General features: G+C 39.6%; 1 protein-coding gene across 4 annotated transcripts in view; it reads left to right on the forward strand.

The window, feature by feature from the left end:
- Positions 1-18252, forward strand: part of LOC110169097 (cell adhesion molecule DSCAM-like) — a 162636-nt gene that overhangs the window by 76661 nt on the left and 67723 nt on the right. For all 4 annotated transcript variants that reach the window (XM_055148442.1, XM_055148440.1, XM_055148441.1 and 1 more), the window contains exons 4-8: positions 10833-10979; positions 12697-12975; positions 13848-14123; positions 14633-14929; positions 16915-17190. In XM_055148442.1, the coding sequence (XP_055004417.1) occupies positions 10833-10979; positions 12697-12975; positions 13848-14123; positions 14633-14929; positions 16915-17190 (1275 nt within the window). The remainder of the gene's footprint in view (positions 1-10832; positions 10980-12696; positions 12976-13847; positions 14124-14632; positions 14930-16914; positions 17191-18252) is intronic.

Raw genomic sequence — 18252 nt, forward strand, 5'->3', positions numbered from 1 at the left:
AAGTATCTGGCAACCCAAAGTGAAGAGTATGTCCAGCTGATTGAATAATTACCTTATAACAACATTATTACACAGATATCAATCAAACTTATAATCAGTATTTGTATATCAGTATAATGTCTTTATATTCAAGAACACAGAAAAAAAATCTACCTGTGCTAAATATAAGACTAACACTTTATATTAACTACACTTTTAATAGCCTTAAATCATAAATGAGGAAATATTTTTAAGAATGATTCAGGCTTAGTAACTTTCTAATCAACATCCTATCTTATAAACCCTTACTTAAGTAGTCACTAAGTCTGAATCATTCTTAAAAGTATTTGTTGATTAGGAATTAAGTCTGTTGGTGCTTTATTGAGACATATGAAGATGTAGTTCTTATATAAGTGATTTAAGTAGGTAGTAGTGGTATTGAAGTATGAGTGAATAGTGGTACTTTGGTCTTCTGTATCTTGTTATTTCAGTCAAAATAGAAATTAAATACACACAATTTTTCATTTTTGGGAATATTATATAAGAGTCCACAGCCTCATTGCCCTGTAGCTAACCTGAATGAATGTACTGTCTCAGTGGACTAAAGCTAATCTAATTGTAGCTTGGGCACATTGTGAACCCTCCACATAGAATTTGGATTGGAGCCAGTCCTGCTTAGAGATCTGTGTCTGAACCACTTTAGAGACTTTTGTTTACAAGTTTACCCAGGATTCACAGTGGTCTTCTTCTGCTGTAATTGCACTCATAACTGCTTCCTGTTCATTTAGCAACATGCAAACACTGGTAATGAGCTTGATAATCAGCTGTTACGAGGTGCCGCAAAAGGTTTTATTGAGCCCCTCCCATCTGTTTCTCACTCAGCACCGTTCATCTCATATTCCAAAGAGGGAAGTCATGTAAATCACGTCTGAAGTGGTGTAAACACAGCATTATCACAATTGGAAGGCAAGCAAGTTGTATAAAGAGAGGAGATCCAGTGGGGAGGGGAGAGGAGCTGTCTGTGGTGCTGAAATTTCTATAGCATTAGTGATTCTAGCGATACAGAATATAAATTTAATGGGTAATTTAATATAATGAGAAATTAAGTTATTTCATTTCAATCTTGTAAATATTTATAATTTAATCTCATAGAAGTTGTACATAAGTATATTACAGTGGAATCATTTGCAGTGGATGGGGAGCTGTCCATGGTGCTGAAGTGTCACTGTGTCTTTTTTGCCTCTGAGCATCATCCATATAACATCAAAACAGACTGCTAAAAATTTTGAATAGAATATTATTTTTCAGTAGTGGCTGGTCAGTACCAAGGACAGCTTCTTGCATTATGTTGGCTGAAATGCAAGTTTGTGGATGTATTTACTTTTCATGTTCATTTACAGAGATAAATGATCAATGTGCCTTTAGCTTAGTGAATCAGCCAAGTTATTAGGAGTGCACTCCCTGCCAGAGCAGATAAACATTTTCTTAATTAACTGTATGCATCTGGCAACACAAATGAGTTAAAGTAGCTGTGAAAATACCTCTCATAAAATGTAGTCACTGGAGCAGGGACTAAAACTCCTCCTCAGCACATTCAATTGGGTTTATTAAAGCATGTAAGGTAACTGTTATCCTCCATCATTTGCCTGTCCATAAGCCCCAGTATAACAGGCTTATACTTAGCACAGAGCAGAGCTGGTTAGCAGCAGGTAGGCCGAGCTGACCACAGTCACTAACTCCCTCTCACTCTGTGCACTGCTCCTCTGTGTGGCTCCTGAATATTTAATGAAGCTGAATGACTGAGACCCTCGACTGTAATGACGGTAAAATCAGACAATTAAAGCAGAAGCACTGAGCTGTGGTCTCACTCCCCCAGAGGAGCCCACATTATTTAAAGTGGCACACTGTTTGATTATCTAATCCTCCTCTTGCCCCTTCTGCTTTGCTCACAGCGCAGCGCGGCTGCTCCACTTGCCATCGCAAATTAGCATGAAACAGCGCTGAGTGCTACGTTTAAGGCCTCTGCGTAAACGGGAATTTGGTGCTGTGAAGTCCCATGGGAACAGTGCTATGGGATCTGTTTTAGGTTTGCGCAGTTTGGTGAAAGAAATTCTGTGTAGTGAATAAAAAATGTAAAGGACAAAATGGGAGAAAATACTGTAATTAAGATGATGTTTAAGGGAATGTTCTGGACAAGTTAAACTCAGACCAGATCAGACCATCAGAACTCTATCACTGAAGAATCAGAAGAATGTCAGTGTATATCAGTGATAGCGCAGGGTTAAACTGGAAGTGATACAAACACTCTGTGTTTGCCTTCAAACAACACAGGCTTTATAGAAGTTTTGGCTGTAAGTCTAATTGTTGTCAGTTTGACATATTAGCTGCACAAAGTGGTGCATTGTGATAGAGCAGCTCATAAGAGCTTCCTTAATGCCTGTGGCACAGAGCCCCATACAGACACACATGAATATTCATGATACAGCTGAGGCCCAACACTGGCTCATTTAGAGGTGGCCACAGAGAGGCCAATGATAGCAGAGTAAACACACACCATCACACTCCAATGGCCTATTCTGTGCTGACTAATTACATCGCACACGCTTATTATTGGTCAGAACTCACACATGTGAGATGCACGATTATTGGTCAGGACAGACACATGTGAGCACCTCAGTTTTGACTGGAGCAGATAAACATTTGTCTGGGTGAAAGTGCTGCAGCTGTGTGTCCACAGTGTGCACCAGAATAAAGACCGACTGCTCTACAAACTCACTACAGACACTGATGTGTGATAAGATCTGATTAAATCAGCAGTTTTCTGCTTTTGTCTAGAGTGAACACAGCTATGCCAGCTACACAAACCAGCTCTGTGTTGTCAGTGGAGGAATCAAGTCCATCCTCATATTAATTAAAGAAACACGTAGAGTCTCAAACCTAGGACAGACAGACATGAAGACTATAGTGCAGGACTCCATAGTGCACTTCTAGCTGCAGCTACACTTGCTCTGTAAACAGGTCCATATACTTTACCTGTAATAAAATGTACTGCAGTAGGACTCAGTGCAGTGTGTAAAGGCTCCGCTCTGTGTGACTGGGGAATATGGGACAGTGATGAGGAGCAGCGCCTCAGGCTCTGCTCCCTGTTGTCTCTCATTTGAATATCGTTGAGCGTCCATTTGCATCTAGTTTTAACAGTGGTTTATTCAGTGGAGCAGAAGATGACATCTTTATCTGTAGTTGACATACGAGGCTGTTAGCCTGGGGCTAGCGTGTGTCTGGTTAATGAGCAGAGGGATGCCGTCGCTGATTAGGAGCAACATAAAACCAGGACTTCCTCCTCTCAAGTGAGATCAGATGGAGTCTAGTCTGCTACAGCAGCGCTCAGATGCTTCTCCAGGTGTGAGTGAAATTAGCCAGATGTTCTGTTCCTGCACCACTTTCATGTTTCTGTTTTGTTGTGTTCACTTAAGCACTGGCCCTTCTGACTAAACTCCAGTGTGGTAGGAGGCTCATATATTGACAAAACAGTCAAACGAGCCACAAGCCTTTTAGTGCCTGGATGTGCCTGGAAAAATGAAAAAGCACAAAAACAAGAATATCTACAGATGGTTAATACATATCTAAACTGTAGAGCTAATTTATAACTGTAGGGCAACATAATGTGCAGTATTTATTTTTATAAGAATATTATTGTAAAACAAAACAAAAAAGGCTGCTGTTTGCTGCATTGGAGAATTTCAGCAGTATCTGTATTTGCGCTTGTGTCTGGCTCTAAATAATGTGTCTGGGAGGACTGTGTGCGCAGTAGCACCTCTCCTCCTTTTACAGTACTGGGGAATATTGCTTGCTAAGCGAGTGGTGGCCAGTGTGTTGCCATGACAACCCCCGAGCAGCTGTCAGTGTGGCTAGTGTAAGAATGACAAATGTTTTTTATTAGAGGGGCTTGAAATAGGTGGGATCCCCGTGCCTCCTCCTCATAGAGATGCTTATCTGCTGATCAGACCAGAGGCTGTGCCAATAACTGTGCCCAGTCTAATTACACACAGGCCTCCTGCCATCAGCACACACTTATTATTACCCACTCTGCTGGAGCTGGCACCAAGCGCACTGTGACATTTTCACACAGAGAACAATGTGGCCGCACATATGCTTGTGTTACGCTGGCAGTTACACTTTATTAAAGCCAGCCTCCACGCCCGCCATGTTTTCCTCTGTGATTAAAGCTGATTGGAGATACTCAGTCACATGACTTTGAGTCCAAGGTTACAGTGACACGGGGGACCCAGCTGTCTGCAGGGACCCTCTTCTCTCTGCGCTGCACTCAGGGCAGCCGCACAGCAGGGGGCGCACTGACAAGGATGCTTATATCTGCATCCTTTACTCCCATGTTTCCAGACTATGTGTGACACAAGAGGTAAAAGTCCATCTGGGGCAATAGTGTCATACACTGTCATGACTTTAAAGTCACACAGTTGGAACAACACTGTAACATCATACAGTAATAGTGTGTCCCTCTTATATGCACAAAGGTCTCCTCAGTTTGTGTTTCTCTCTCTAGTTCACATTGAGAAACAGAGGAAAAGTGGAGAGGTAGGGGCTGCCAGTGGAGATCTGTCAGACAGGCAAAGCTGACATTTTTTTGATAATTGCTGCTGCTTAGCCATGCTCTGCATTAGCATATGAAAGTTGACTCTTTCTCCCTGACTGGGAGCGCTTAGCTGTAAGCTAATTTGTTAGTCATTTTAGATGACAGAGAGTGGTTGTATCCCAGAGGTGCTCTTTCCCTCTTGATCTTTTCATTTCTATCGCTCTGTCTCTTCTCCCTCTCCGCGGCTGCGCTCATGTCTCAATTATGTAGAATATTAAAATGAGGCCGGCTCAGTGCTGAGCTGGTGGAGGCGGTGTCAGGCAGATGGTGCTCTGTGGTGGCAGGTCAAAGAGCAGCAGTTTGTGTCAGAGATGTTTCTCTTTAGTCTGACTTTAACCTCCAGCCATGACACAGCAGCAAGGACTGAATTTGTGAACACTTTGAATAAACTCATAAATGAGTGCTCATACAGAGTGTATGAGCAGAGGGCTGCAGTCCTCCATCTGACTGAACAAAGAGGCTCCTTGCAGCACTCTGTGGCTCTGGTTTATGAGGATTCATTGGATCTATTGAGTGTGATCACAGAGAGAGACTTGTGTTTGTGTCCGAGCAGCTGGGCGGGCCAGAGAGAGGAAGAGCAGAGCCTGATGCTACAGCCACCTGCTCCACTGAAGCCATACTTTAGATTTACTCTGACACAGGCAGGTGTGGGCCCGGGCCATTCTCACAGCAGCCCTCCCTCACTCAGGGAACAGGGGCTGCTGTCTCCAGAGCAGAGTTAGTATGCAAAAGGCCACGCGGCAAGGAGCACCGAGGAACGGCGAGGAGCGTAGTGCACCAGGCGATCGTTATTATTGACCAGTGCTGCATGCAGCTGGATACTGCATGAACACATTCACACTCACACACTGGTACAAAAGGCTTTTACACACAGACGCCATGTTGGATTGGACTGTGGTAAAACAGCACTCTAATGCCCTTGAAGTACATGAAGCACCACATATGCCTCAGAGAACAAACACTACAACCCGAACTACCAGAATACTGAATCACTCATTAAAATGGTAATTAAAATGTGATGTATCATTAGAAACATAGATGTTTCCAGTTATTATTTTATAACAAAGGACTTTTATTTGTATTTATGTTTTGAGCTGTAGTAAGTAGCCCACCTCTGATAAACCCATATCTGTGCCTGTTTGTAGCTGCACTCCCCTCTGCAGAGCCAGGGCTTTTGTCACCGTGACAGGCAGTCTGTTCTAATGAAAGCTCCTCTCATTCAGAAACCTGCCCTGTCAACCTCTGATGCTCCCCCCACAGGCACACACAAGCACAGAAGGCCAATCAAGGGAAACAACACACATATAACTGCAGCTATTGGCCATACAGCAAAATTATTAAAGGGCCCATTTTACTCCATTTTCTGTTCTATGTTGTAATGTTTGTTCCACCTTGTGATGTTGTGTGGTAATATAGAAAGTGCTTCACTGTGTTTTTAAACTCCATACACTTCACTAGAATTATTTGGCTGATTTCAGCCCTGGAATTGCCCATCTCTACTGAACTGAAGGTAAATGTTGCTGTTAACATGAAAATTATCGCTTCATGACATCACAAGGTGGAACAGAACATTTTGAGCTTTGGAGATGTAGACAGACTAATAATAAACGGTTACTCAAACATGTGGGAATGAAATAAAACACAACTCCAGGTCTGTTTTTAAAGAGATAACAACATTCTAAATTTAAAGCTCACAAGTCATTTTTACATAATATAGGCCTATGTGAATTTCCTTGTGTTTTGTGTTTTTCTTTTTACAAAAGAAAAGTAAAATGTCTTTCACTAATGGTGGTTTTCAGATTCTTGAATGTGATCATCTCATACTCTCATATCACTTAATTTGTAATTGTTAAACTTGACGTTGTCTCCATACAGAATAATCTCATGGATAAACCTAGAGCTACCTGGTCCATGGGTTTTCCGTTGTAACTAGGTCAACTCTCCATCCTCACTCTCTCCTCGGTGGATTCCTCCTCCTTGTTCATTGTCCTCCCATTTGTCCATGTCTCACTGAATATCACAGCTCCTGTAAACACGCGTGAGTGCACCAGTGAACTACTGCTGCAGTTAGATCTAAACTATGAGACATGTTGACTGATTGAAGTCCTAAGGTTCAGAAAGATCACAAACGGGCTATAAGACTATTTTATTACTTTCATAGTTTCCTCTAGCTTCCATGTGTTAATGTACGTGCTGTTAGTTGACATGTCTCTGATCTAAAGGCACTCAATGTAAATTTCTGCTTGTCTCCATGGAGATAGCTTTACCTGGAATATTCCACAGCATGGCATTAAATGTATCCAGCATTTATTTCATTACAAGCTTTTTTCTATTGCTTTTCTATTGCTCAAAAATGCCTCTTACTCAAACAGGCACTCTTACTTGGAGTGGGCTTGCCTCTCCACAGATCTGGGGCCTCATTTATAAAAAACTGCGCAGGGGTTGTCGTAAGTTAGTGCGTACGCCTAGTAGCTACGAAAGGCGTGCGCCAGGCAAACTCCATATTTAGAAAACCCACCGCACGCACCAAACCACGCAATCTTTGCTTTATAAATCCCACCTGCAACTAGAATTTGCGCACGTAAACCCACGTCACGTCACGCCCTCTCCACACCTCCACCTCACCATAAAAGGAGCATGTAAAGTGACTCGTGAATGAGATTTCCCTAAACATGAGCCGATAATCAGTGGGTTTGACCGAGACACGCGGGACAGAGGGAGGGGGACGCTCCACGCAGCACCACGTGATCACGTCAAAGATAAATAAATACAAAACTAAAAGTGACAACAATGACTCATCTGTTCATTTAATCATATTTCATAATATTTAGGCAGCACATCTTTGCAGTAAAGCCCATGTGTTTTTTCGCTGTTTCAAGAGTTTTATCGCTATATTGCACAGGCATTATTCTGTTCTTCATACAGTTAGAGAGCAGCTCTCATGTGCAAGAGTTCCCATTACACAAAAATGTAGGAAAGATTTTGGTTCGGGTCAGTAGTCTTCGTGTTGTCTGCAGACTCAGGCCACTCTGGCGCTTGGTGCTTAAAGACTAAAGTAAAAGTGTTAAAGTTTTGTTCATTAAATCAAAGCCTGTCTCCTACAGTGTCCAAGGGAAGAGTTTTTGTCTCAGGTCGGGTCATTATTTCGTCCTCTGTGTTGGTCACAGACTGTGTTTTATAGAAATCTATGGTCGCGGTGTGGACTGTGGGAGACTCTGTGCTACACTGGGTCCGGGAACGTGGCCTCGCTCATGCACGACTTTCAAATGTATAATATTGTGGAGAATAATGAGTGGAATAAACAGCCCTTGTCTGTGTTTTGGCGAACCAAACACTTAAATGCGCAAATCTGAAGGTAATTCTTCTGTATACGTGGATTTTCTGATCAAACACTTCCTCAAACTCTGTTCACTTCTGATTCTCTCCACGAGTGTCGCTTTTTCCCCGTGTCTCCAGACTTTGCGTAGAGCTTACAGGAGGTCCTGAGTTGGCGTAGAGTTATGCAAAGCGCCACGCCTTAGTCGAGGTTCATAAATACCGCGGTTGGCGTAGAGAGCGTGTACGCAAGGATTTTTGCGTAAGCAAGTTTTATAAATGAGGCCCCTGACCTGTAACTTGGCTTGGTGTTATACTCTGGAACATTCCATTCCATTTATTTGTTTAATAGGATTATAGTGAATTTGGTTAATCTCAAAGAAATTAATTTGTCATATTGGTATTATAATATTAATTTTTTAAGTACATGACTAAATGATACTGAATTAGACTTAGAATTAGATTTAGACAAACTTTATTGATCCACAAGGGAAATTATTTGGGCACAGGAGCTCATACATCACAGTATAATATAATAACAAAGAGAACGGTAATAATAAATTCTAAATAAGTAGCAAAAAAGATAGCAAGAGACAGGTGTCAAATAAGACATAGTTACATAAATGTAAATGTACAGTAAAAATAAAATAGTAAGATAAGTAATAAAATATAAAATCACAGCTTTATACAAGAGGTCATAGGAAGCCAGAACAACAATGATATAATGATTGACAGGACAGAGGGTTATCCGTTACTTAAGGGTGAGTTGTTGTACTGTTGTAGGGAGTATTATCTGTTACATAAGGGTGAGCTGTTGTACAAAATTTAATGGCAGCCCATATAGCCCAAGTAAATAACATTTTACTGTCCGTGGGTTTCAGAATGATGGAAAATTAGGACTGTTGCCATAGCAAGTAACAATTTAAAACTGTATATATTACCAAAAATGTTATATATAATACCAAGCTATGTATTTTTGGTTTCCATTCAAGCCCCATCCCAGATATACTTCTCCATCACCTCTGGCACCTGAAACAGCAGCCTGAACACAAACATCACTCCTCATAAACGCAGACTGCCTCTCTCCACTCTCCACGTGCTCACTCAAATTAGCATAACATTAGCATGATATTAGCGCACATGACCTGCTCGCTGCTTCGCCGTATCAAAGCACGCTGTGATCTCCGGCTCTGCGCCTCAGTCTGGAGCAGGTAAAAGACACAGTAAAGAAGAGAGAGACACTTTCCCCCAGAGAGGCAGAGAGAAAGATGAGCTACATGATAACGAGACATGTTCCAGCGCCACACAACACACATGGTTGTCACGGCGCCTGGGAGCTAAACGGGTTGTTTGGTGACTACGATCGTACAGAGCCCCTGTGTTCCGCACTTGACTTGCAAATATTTGCTAAGAGAGACTCCAATATTGGATTTTCTCAATTCCCCCTCTTTGAATGCATAAGGTTTTATTCCAGCGCGATTGGATAAATATGCACTTCGACATTGGCTGCGCAGTATTGTTTGATTTAGAGAATGCCTGTGGTTGTCTTTGCTAATGAAAGAGGGAAAATTGAGAAAATGGAAACTGTGCTGCTACTGATGCAACAATTTCTGATGTTGTCTTGGTTTTGTGTGTTTTGTTCTAGTGCCATTTGCAGTTAAAGGAATGTTTCTCAGTATATCATTAAACTTATATTTCTCCATGGAAAACAGGTGACTCCAACCAAGACAAGTTACAGCTCAGATCTGTGGAGAGACAACCCTGTTTTTCCAGCTCTTGTAATTGAATAGTTGGAAGATAGATATCTAAATTGCAACTGAGAAACATACTGTACATAAAGCAATAGCATTACCATGGAGAAATTGTACCTTCCTCCTGAAAAGTTACAAACCAAACAGAAAGGCAAAGACAAGGTATAAAAATAAGTTTAAATTTAATAAAGTCAAAAAAGAGATAATTTAACAAAAGCTCAAATTAGGTAAATCATGAATAACCAGGCCCAACTGGGGTAACTCAAATCAAACTGAAAAGAGCAAAACTAACCCAACCAAAGGAACAGGGGAGTTTAAATACCTAAGGACCATCTAAAGCTGAACACAAGAGGGGAGGATTACACTAAATAATGAACAAAAAACAAAAACTACTAACTTAATCAAAGTAACAAGAAGGCAAATAAGTATAATACAGAAAGCAATAAGTGATAATAAAGTGACCTTAAAGCAACTAAACAAACGAACTTAGCAAAACAAACTAAATAATGCTCCCCCCTTTGTGTGTTCATGGATGGTCTCTCCAGAGGGTCCTCCGTCAGGCACTCAAAAAAACAAAAAGAATAAGTGTAAGTAAATAATTCACACTTATATTAACTAAAATGTGTGCACCCATATTCGAATATTAGTCTAAATAAAGGAATTAAATTATGTGAGTAATGTAAATTATGTAATTAACTTAATGTAAATGAAATGAAATAATACTGACACTGTGGAGTGCCGGCAGAGGTATCCACCACAAGCTTTAAGGCAAAAAAAAACTTGTTAAGCTAGGCTACATCACAAGGTATGCGGGCTACTTCAGGTGGTACATGAGGTCCAGTACAGGTCTACTGTTTGGTTAATTTAATGTCCAATTTATCCATATTTTAATCTTCCTTGTTTAGAACCACTGTGGTCATGTTGTTGCTCTATTTTAGATTTTGATCAGGCCTGGAATAGTTATGTTTTAGACCTGGTTTAGATCTGGTGGTACTCAGAAAGATAAACAATTTCTTAGGTAATGAGAAAAGTTTAAGAACCACTGCCGTATATTAAGTAAGCTGTTAGAGTGATCTATACTGTTATATATGTGTTGTATTGTGGATTTCTTATGGTGCATGTGTGTTGTTTTGCAGTGTCCCGGTTCCTCATCACATCCACGGGCGCCCTCTACATTCTGGATGTGCAGATGGAGGATGGCCTTTACAACTACAGGTGTATGACACGCCATCGCTACACAGGGGAGACCAGACAGAGCAATAGTGCCCGCCTCATCGTATCAGGTAACACTGTTTTTACATCATCTTTCAGTTTTGGTTTTTAAGAACGTTGTAATGTTTTTCCTTTCTCATTTACCTACAGAAAGTTGTATTTAGAGCGATTCATGCATGTTCGAGTAACCTTTGTTTTTCTACAATCAAAGTGCTTAAATTTCACCAGTGCTCTGAAAATTCATGTTTTTCCCCTACCACCCTGCTTTATTGTTTTTTTGGCAGTGGCATATACTAGTTTTAGTGTTATCCTTTATCATTATATTTTTCTGTAGCAATATATTATACTTAAAAAAAAATTATTGTGACAGGCCTGCATTAAAGTCTGTATCTACTTTGTACTCTAAAAGTGTATTTGTTCCTTAAACATTGATTAGACATGTCACAATAATTACTATATCCAAATATCGTTCAATAGATGAAAGTATAATTTTTGAGATGTCATTATTTATCATGCTACTTTTTCTTTTGTACTAGAGGGGAATTTGTTGTTATTTTTTTATACTACTATAAGATTTGAGCTTTAGACGGCTAAATGAACAACTTTTATGACTCATAAATACTATTAGCTACTAAAATTTTTAATTCTACTATTTATTTATTTATTACAGTTTGTATTTTTTAACCATATTGTACTAGTTTTTTGGGAATAATTCTACTTCCGGGTTATTGTGTGAGTGGCATAAAGTAGTTTCAGTATTATCATTTATCGTCTATATTCTCTTGAGCGATATACCTACAGTGATACACATAGAATTAAGAAGCAATTTTGTTAACATGTTACCATGACCTGTAGCTCTCCGTAGGTAGAGCAGTCAGCTTGGTCTACGCATTTTTTTATGATGATGGTGCAGTTTTCAACCATAAGTGGACTGCTTTTTCATAATAAGTCATTTTAATTCAATATTGCTATTTAAGATGTCTAAAATTTAAACATGTGTCATAGATTATAATCATATAGTAGACAAAAGCATAATACGTCATAACATATCTTCTCTAAAGTTACTGTTTATTTTTGATCTTTGCTGCATGTTGTTATTATGAGTGTGGACAGTGGAACATATGGAAATAAAGTGCTGCTCGCAGAAACAGACAGTCTGAATCAAATGGAAACTGACAGAACAGAGCCATGAACGAAAAAAGAGAATGACATATGATAAAGGTCATTACAACTGTGCCAAGAGGGGGATGGGCCTCGCATGAGAAACTTTACCCCTTTATGTGAAAACGCAAAGCAGTGGTCAACTAGAAAGGTTTTTCATATAGCTGGTTAGATTAGGCCTGTCACAATTAATACTATATCGACTTTTCTTCGCAATAATGGAGAGATTTTTGTTATTTTAGTTGTAGAAGGAAAAGATTTGAGCTGTAGAAGGTAGAATAAATACCTTTCATGGGTAATTATTGCTTCATTCTGCTATTTATTTGCTGTGGCTAAGATATTTTAACCATTACAAAATTTAAAAAGTATTTTACTGAGATTATCCTGCTTTGTTTATGTGGCAGTTGCATAAACTAGTTTCAGTGTTATATTTCTCTGTAGCAATATATCGTACTTCAAAGTTTGTTACCGTGATAGGACTGTATTAAAGTTGATTTTGGATATTATATTACTGCTAATTTCTTGTTTTCTTTATATTGTGTAGCCAGTTTAGCATTACAGTAATATATTATAAACATAAACACAGAAAACATTTTTAAAACTTCAGTTTGCATATGTCCTGAACAGACCCCACCAACTCGGCGCCACACATCCTGGACAGCTTCGAGCGTCGTGAGGTCATGGCGTCCCATCGGGTGGAGCTGCCCTGTAAAGCCTCGGGCCACCCTACGCCCAAGTACCGCTGGCTCAAGGACAACCGGCCCCTGGAGCCCGACACGCGCTTCAGGCAGAGCGTCACCGGGCTTCTCATAGAGAGAGCCCAGCCCACTGACACCGGGACGTACGTGTGCGAAGTGTGGAACGGATACGGGAACGCCGAGGTGGTGGGAAGGCTGCTCGTCAAAGGTGAGTATTACCGTAAAACAATGTTGGTTATGCACATGGAGGAACATGCATATTCAAACCAGAATGTCTTCATTATAGCAGTCACCTTTTTCATTGAAAATTATTGTTTACCTAGTTAGAAAGAGACCCATATATATTGGTAGGCCGAGATATTGGGCCGATCTTTGCCCTTTTTAGCATATAGGCCTCAGCTAAATGTAATTTCTCTCCAGCGAGTAGGTCAGGAATCGGAATACACTAGACAGTTTGCAAAAACACCCTAAGTGCGAGGTCGGGCACCAGTCAGTCAGCGAAGAGCCATACATTCTGTTCTGTGTTGGCAACGATTCCTGAGATCCAGGATTTAAAGTCGGAGAGAAGAGAATGTTTGGTGAATTTTATCAAGGAGAAAGCTTGATATACCAGTTAGCCCTGTTAGCGGTGCATTACATACGTCCCGACCAAATAGCAGCAATTGGTTAAATAAAAAAGTACCTGCCTACCATCGAGCCAACGAATCCTAATGCTGCAAGGTCAGACGGTTTTACTTTGTGGAAACCGTCTGAATGTCCAGCAGATTCAGATATTTTTTTTGGCCCAAACAACAGCCTAAATATGCATGAAAAATATATGCATAAAACTTTTCACTTTAGTCTAATCATAAAAATTGGGGACACAGTTAATAAGGGTGCATTCACACTTTTACTGACTTGGTTCCGGTTTGGGTCCATTTTAGTCTTGTTGTAGACTTGATTTGGTCTTGTGCTAGTCCTGGTTTAGTCCTGCTCTCATCCAGATTCAGTTCAGAGTTTTGCCCCAGTTTTGACATGGTCTATATGCAAATGTGAATGCAGGCCAAGTCTTACTCTGTTATCTCTGATGTCTTGTTCCAGAGCCCCTGAATGTGCAGGTGAGTCCACAGAAGGTGAGGGGGAGTGTGGGCAGCCAGGTGTCCCTGTCCTGCAGAGTGACCGGCTCCGAGGAGTACCAGTTGTCATGGTACCGAAATGGAGAGCTTATTTACCCTAGCAACAGCGTACACATGACGGGCCAGTACCGGGAGAACCTGGTGATGGCAGGCATGGCCAAGAGTGACGGAGGAGCCTACCAGTGCTTTGCAAGACACGGCAAACTGTCTGCTCAAGATTTTGTTCAAGTCATCCTGGAAGGTAAGGAAATAAGTCTACTGTGGTACTTGCCTGACCAGCCAGTCCCTTCTACATCAGACCAGAGAGTGTGAAAAACCTCCATCTAAACCTGAGACAGTTCGACCACAGATGTTAATTTGTACATTTGTCCCTCAAATGTAGAAGACATCTCCTCTTGAAAATTCTCATAACATTCAGAACAAAATAAATAACTTCTTTTACTTGAAATAAGTTACAGTTTGGTGATTTGATTGTTGATTCTGTTCAAATTTGTGCTGTTTCTCAGTCCTTTCTGTTGTTTTTTCCCCTTTTTTACATGTAAGCAGCCATGTTTGAGTTTTTTTCAATGCAAACGGAGCATACATTTCTCTTATTGGTTAATCCGCCTGGCACTTACGCCCTCTGAAATCAGGGAGACAGGACACAGCTCCAGATCTACTCGTCTTTGTAAAGTTTTGTCAAATCCTGTGTTTCTGGCTGATTGGGTAAGGTTCTAATATTGATAGTTATTGTATGTTTCTTTGTCTCAGATGGAACCCCTAAGATCCTGGCCTCATTTAGCGAGAAGGTCTACAACATCAATGAGTTTGTGTCTCTGTCGTGCACTGTGAAGGGGACCCCGGAGCCCAGGGTGACGTGGACCCTTGACGACGAGCCGGTGGTCCGAGACAGTCGCCATCGCATTTCTCACTACACCAACACCGATGGCCACGTGGTCAGCCATCTTAACATCAGCCAAACACAGGTCCCAGACGGAGGAGTGTACCGCTGTATCTGTAACAACTCCGCTGGGACTGTCTCCTACCAGGCGCGAATAAACGTAAGAGGTGCTTGTCAGATCCACTTTTACCCCACACCATCACATATACATAAAAGCATGTCTTGATTCAGTTTGGGCCAAAGTCGATGTACATGTATTTGGATTAGATCGGTTAATATTAATTATGCTTTTTTAGACACTTTATATGTATTCAAGTCATTTTATAATGGTTTGAAACAACAAAGGGAGAAGAAAACAGATTAGGAGGTTAGAAAATGTGTCAAATAGGCAATTAATAAAGATAAACAAAAAGAATATTTAATACAATGTAGAGAAGCATTTTTTGTTATCTCATAGTATCAGTGCATTTCTACTGCCTTCCTTCCTAACTGCTACATGCTGAATAATTCATTACCAAACTGTTTCTTATAACATAAAATTGAAAATACAAAGGTTTGACCCTTGATATTACAGTAAATAGTAGTTTTGGTAATTTATAAAGGCAAGTTTATAGTAATAATACATAGCAGATTTGAAGTTAAGTGTAATTTCTACCCAGTTTCATTAGTTATCCAACTTTTTTGTTGTTGGTCCTGGAAAAACTAAAATAAAAAGTATTATTTATTTGGGGGATCAGTTAAAAAAGCTCATTATGTCACATTCAGTTCACAATAATTATTATATAAAAGAGATTGAATGTGACGAACAGTAGTATGCTGTGGAGTCCATGAAGAAGTTTTTAAGTGCATTATATCCTACCAGCAATGATATATCCATAGAAATGAGCAGATGACGGACCCCCAACCAAAAAGTTATTCGGTGCACCTTTAAAGCCAATATTATTATTACAGTTACCATCTGGGTCCTGTGCACTGATTATTCTAATTTGGTTGTGCTCATTCTTGCATGTTGTTAGGCTAAATAGGCTGATACTGCAGCCCTTAAGCATGAGTCCATGGATGTTGAATGCAGCCAGGCAATGAAGATAAATCTCCACAGGTGCCATAGACTAGAAAGTGTAATGACTTCTCACATCATTGGCTCCCTAATCGTGCTAAAAAGGCTAGCAACTGAGGATGCGTGCTCAAAGTACACTACTGAGTCTAGTTAAATTGCTTTTTACCACATGTTAAAATGAAACCTATGTGGAATCGTCAGTTTCTCGGACAGATCTAGAGCTGTGGAAGTTGATTGGTCCTCTTGTTAGTTTTTAACAAGTGCGCATAAGAGGCTCTAGTGTGAGTAATTCTTTTGGTGATAGATTCAGTTAGAGGGGAGACAGGATTGTCAGGAACCATTTACAGCAGGAAGTAGAGGTAGACCCATAAAGTAATATTTATCTTAAAGGTCTTATAATAAATAAAGGTATTATATTATTATCTTACAAATCAAAGCTCAAATTGCTCTGTTCCACCTTGTGATGTCATGTAGTGATAGTTTTCAAGTTAGCAGCTTCCCTTTAACTTTAGTTCAGCAGAGTTAGCAATTCCATTTTAGAAATCACCAAGTAATTCTAGTGAAAGTGTTTGGAGTTTAAAAACTCAGTGGAGCACTTCCTGTATTACCACATAACATCACAAGGAGTGTTTTCTTCGCCTAAATATGCAGAATTAGTGTGTCAAACGTGTGAATGAAACAAAAAACAACTCCACGTATATTTGTGATGAGGAAACAATATTATAACATAGATCAGTAGTGTAATATGAACACTTTAAAGTGAAGTATTCAGAATCCAGTACTCTAATTGGACCATTTAACCTAATATATTACAAAATATATTCAAGTAGTGGTATTTGGTATACTGTCATTAAATACATTTTATTTATTGTATGTATTTCTCCCAACACTAAAATGTGCATGGACGTTTTTATTTGCAAATGGTAACGGCTTCGTCTCCAAATTATTCAAATTCCAAAAATCGAAAAAATATTTGGTTCACATATTAATTATTCCCAAAATGAATCAAGACATGTTAGCACACTGTACAGCATGGATTGTAACCTGAGCCTCAAATTCAATGTAAGAGAGTTGTTCTTCAATGTGTTTCCCAAGGGCCGGCCAGCATCAGACCCATGAAAAATCTCACTGCCATAGCTGGTCGGGATATGTACATCCACTGCCGGGTCATAGGATACCCTTACTATTCTATAAAGTGGTACAAGGACTCCAATCTGCTGCCCTATAATCACCGGCAGAGGGCTTTTGAGAACAACGGGACCCTCAAGCTGTTTGACGTGCAGAAAGATGTGGATGAAGGAGAATATACCTGTAATGTGCTGGTCCAGCCTCAACTGTCCACGCACCAGAGTGTCTATGTCACTGTCAAAGGTAAAACATGCACACTAACTACAGTCTCAACGCAATCCTGATTCTTTAATTGGTTAGGTCGTATGCAAAACAATATTTTTGTTGTTTCTTTTTCTCACTAATTCACATTTGAACTAAAAACATAGATTTTAGTTTTTTCCATACCTGTATTAGAAAAAATGAAATTGACATATCAAAATTGGCTAGATGGAATCTTCTATATCTTCAATTTGTACGGCATTTTGTTTTAGATTATAGCACTTAGTAATGCATGTTTTGAACAAGTAGAATAAATCCCACCACAGTCTGACCCTTTTGTCCAGTTGACAAATTTATTTCTTCTTTTGCTATTTTAAAATGGATACTTTTTACTTTTACTTCACTACATTTAAGAGTAGTTATCTATACTGAACTGAAAAGTAATAGTATTATTATTTTTTTATCATAGTTTGAGACCGTCTAGAAAGGCTGAGATTTTATTTTTTAACAAATTTGTAGTTTCAATTTAACAAAAAGCTACAAAGAAGCTAGGAAGAAATGTAATTTCAGTTGTATCTATTGAACAAATTTCAGCGCAAATCTGTATCAGAGTCAATACATTTAAAGCTTTATTGCATCTTGATCTCTACAGTTTTTTAGTCTTTTTTCAGTCTTTTAGGCCTGTCGCGATAATTACAATAACGACTTATCATTCAATAAATATAGCTGGAACAATATATTTTGGGACTCACACGTACAATTTCTTTGCAATAATGGGGAGATTTAAGCCATTTCAGCTCTAAAGGGTAGAATAAATAACTTATATAGCTAATTATTGGTTCATTCTGCCATTTATTTGTTGCAGCTCATGCCTTATAATGATTATCGTTTATCTTAATATTTCTGTGTAGCAATATGTTCTGCTTCAAACTGTGTTATCGTGACAGTCCTATCTGACCTTATACCATGGTGCTCCATCACACTGCAGCTTCTTATAGATATTGGACATTTAAATTATGCCACATCATAAATCTACTCTAAAGAGCGCAGACAGATGCAAACGCCTGCATGTATCAGAACCTGTTTAAACCGCCACATCAATAA

This window comes from Boleophthalmus pectinirostris, unplaced genomic scaffold, assembly GCF_026225935.1.
Source record: "Boleophthalmus pectinirostris isolate CB_2022bp ecotype Guang Dong unplaced genomic scaffold, ASM2622593v1 HiC_scaffold_12, whole genome shotgun sequence".
Classification (NCBI taxonomy): Eukaryota; Metazoa; Chordata; class Actinopteri; order Gobiiformes; family Gobiidae; genus Boleophthalmus; species Boleophthalmus pectinirostris.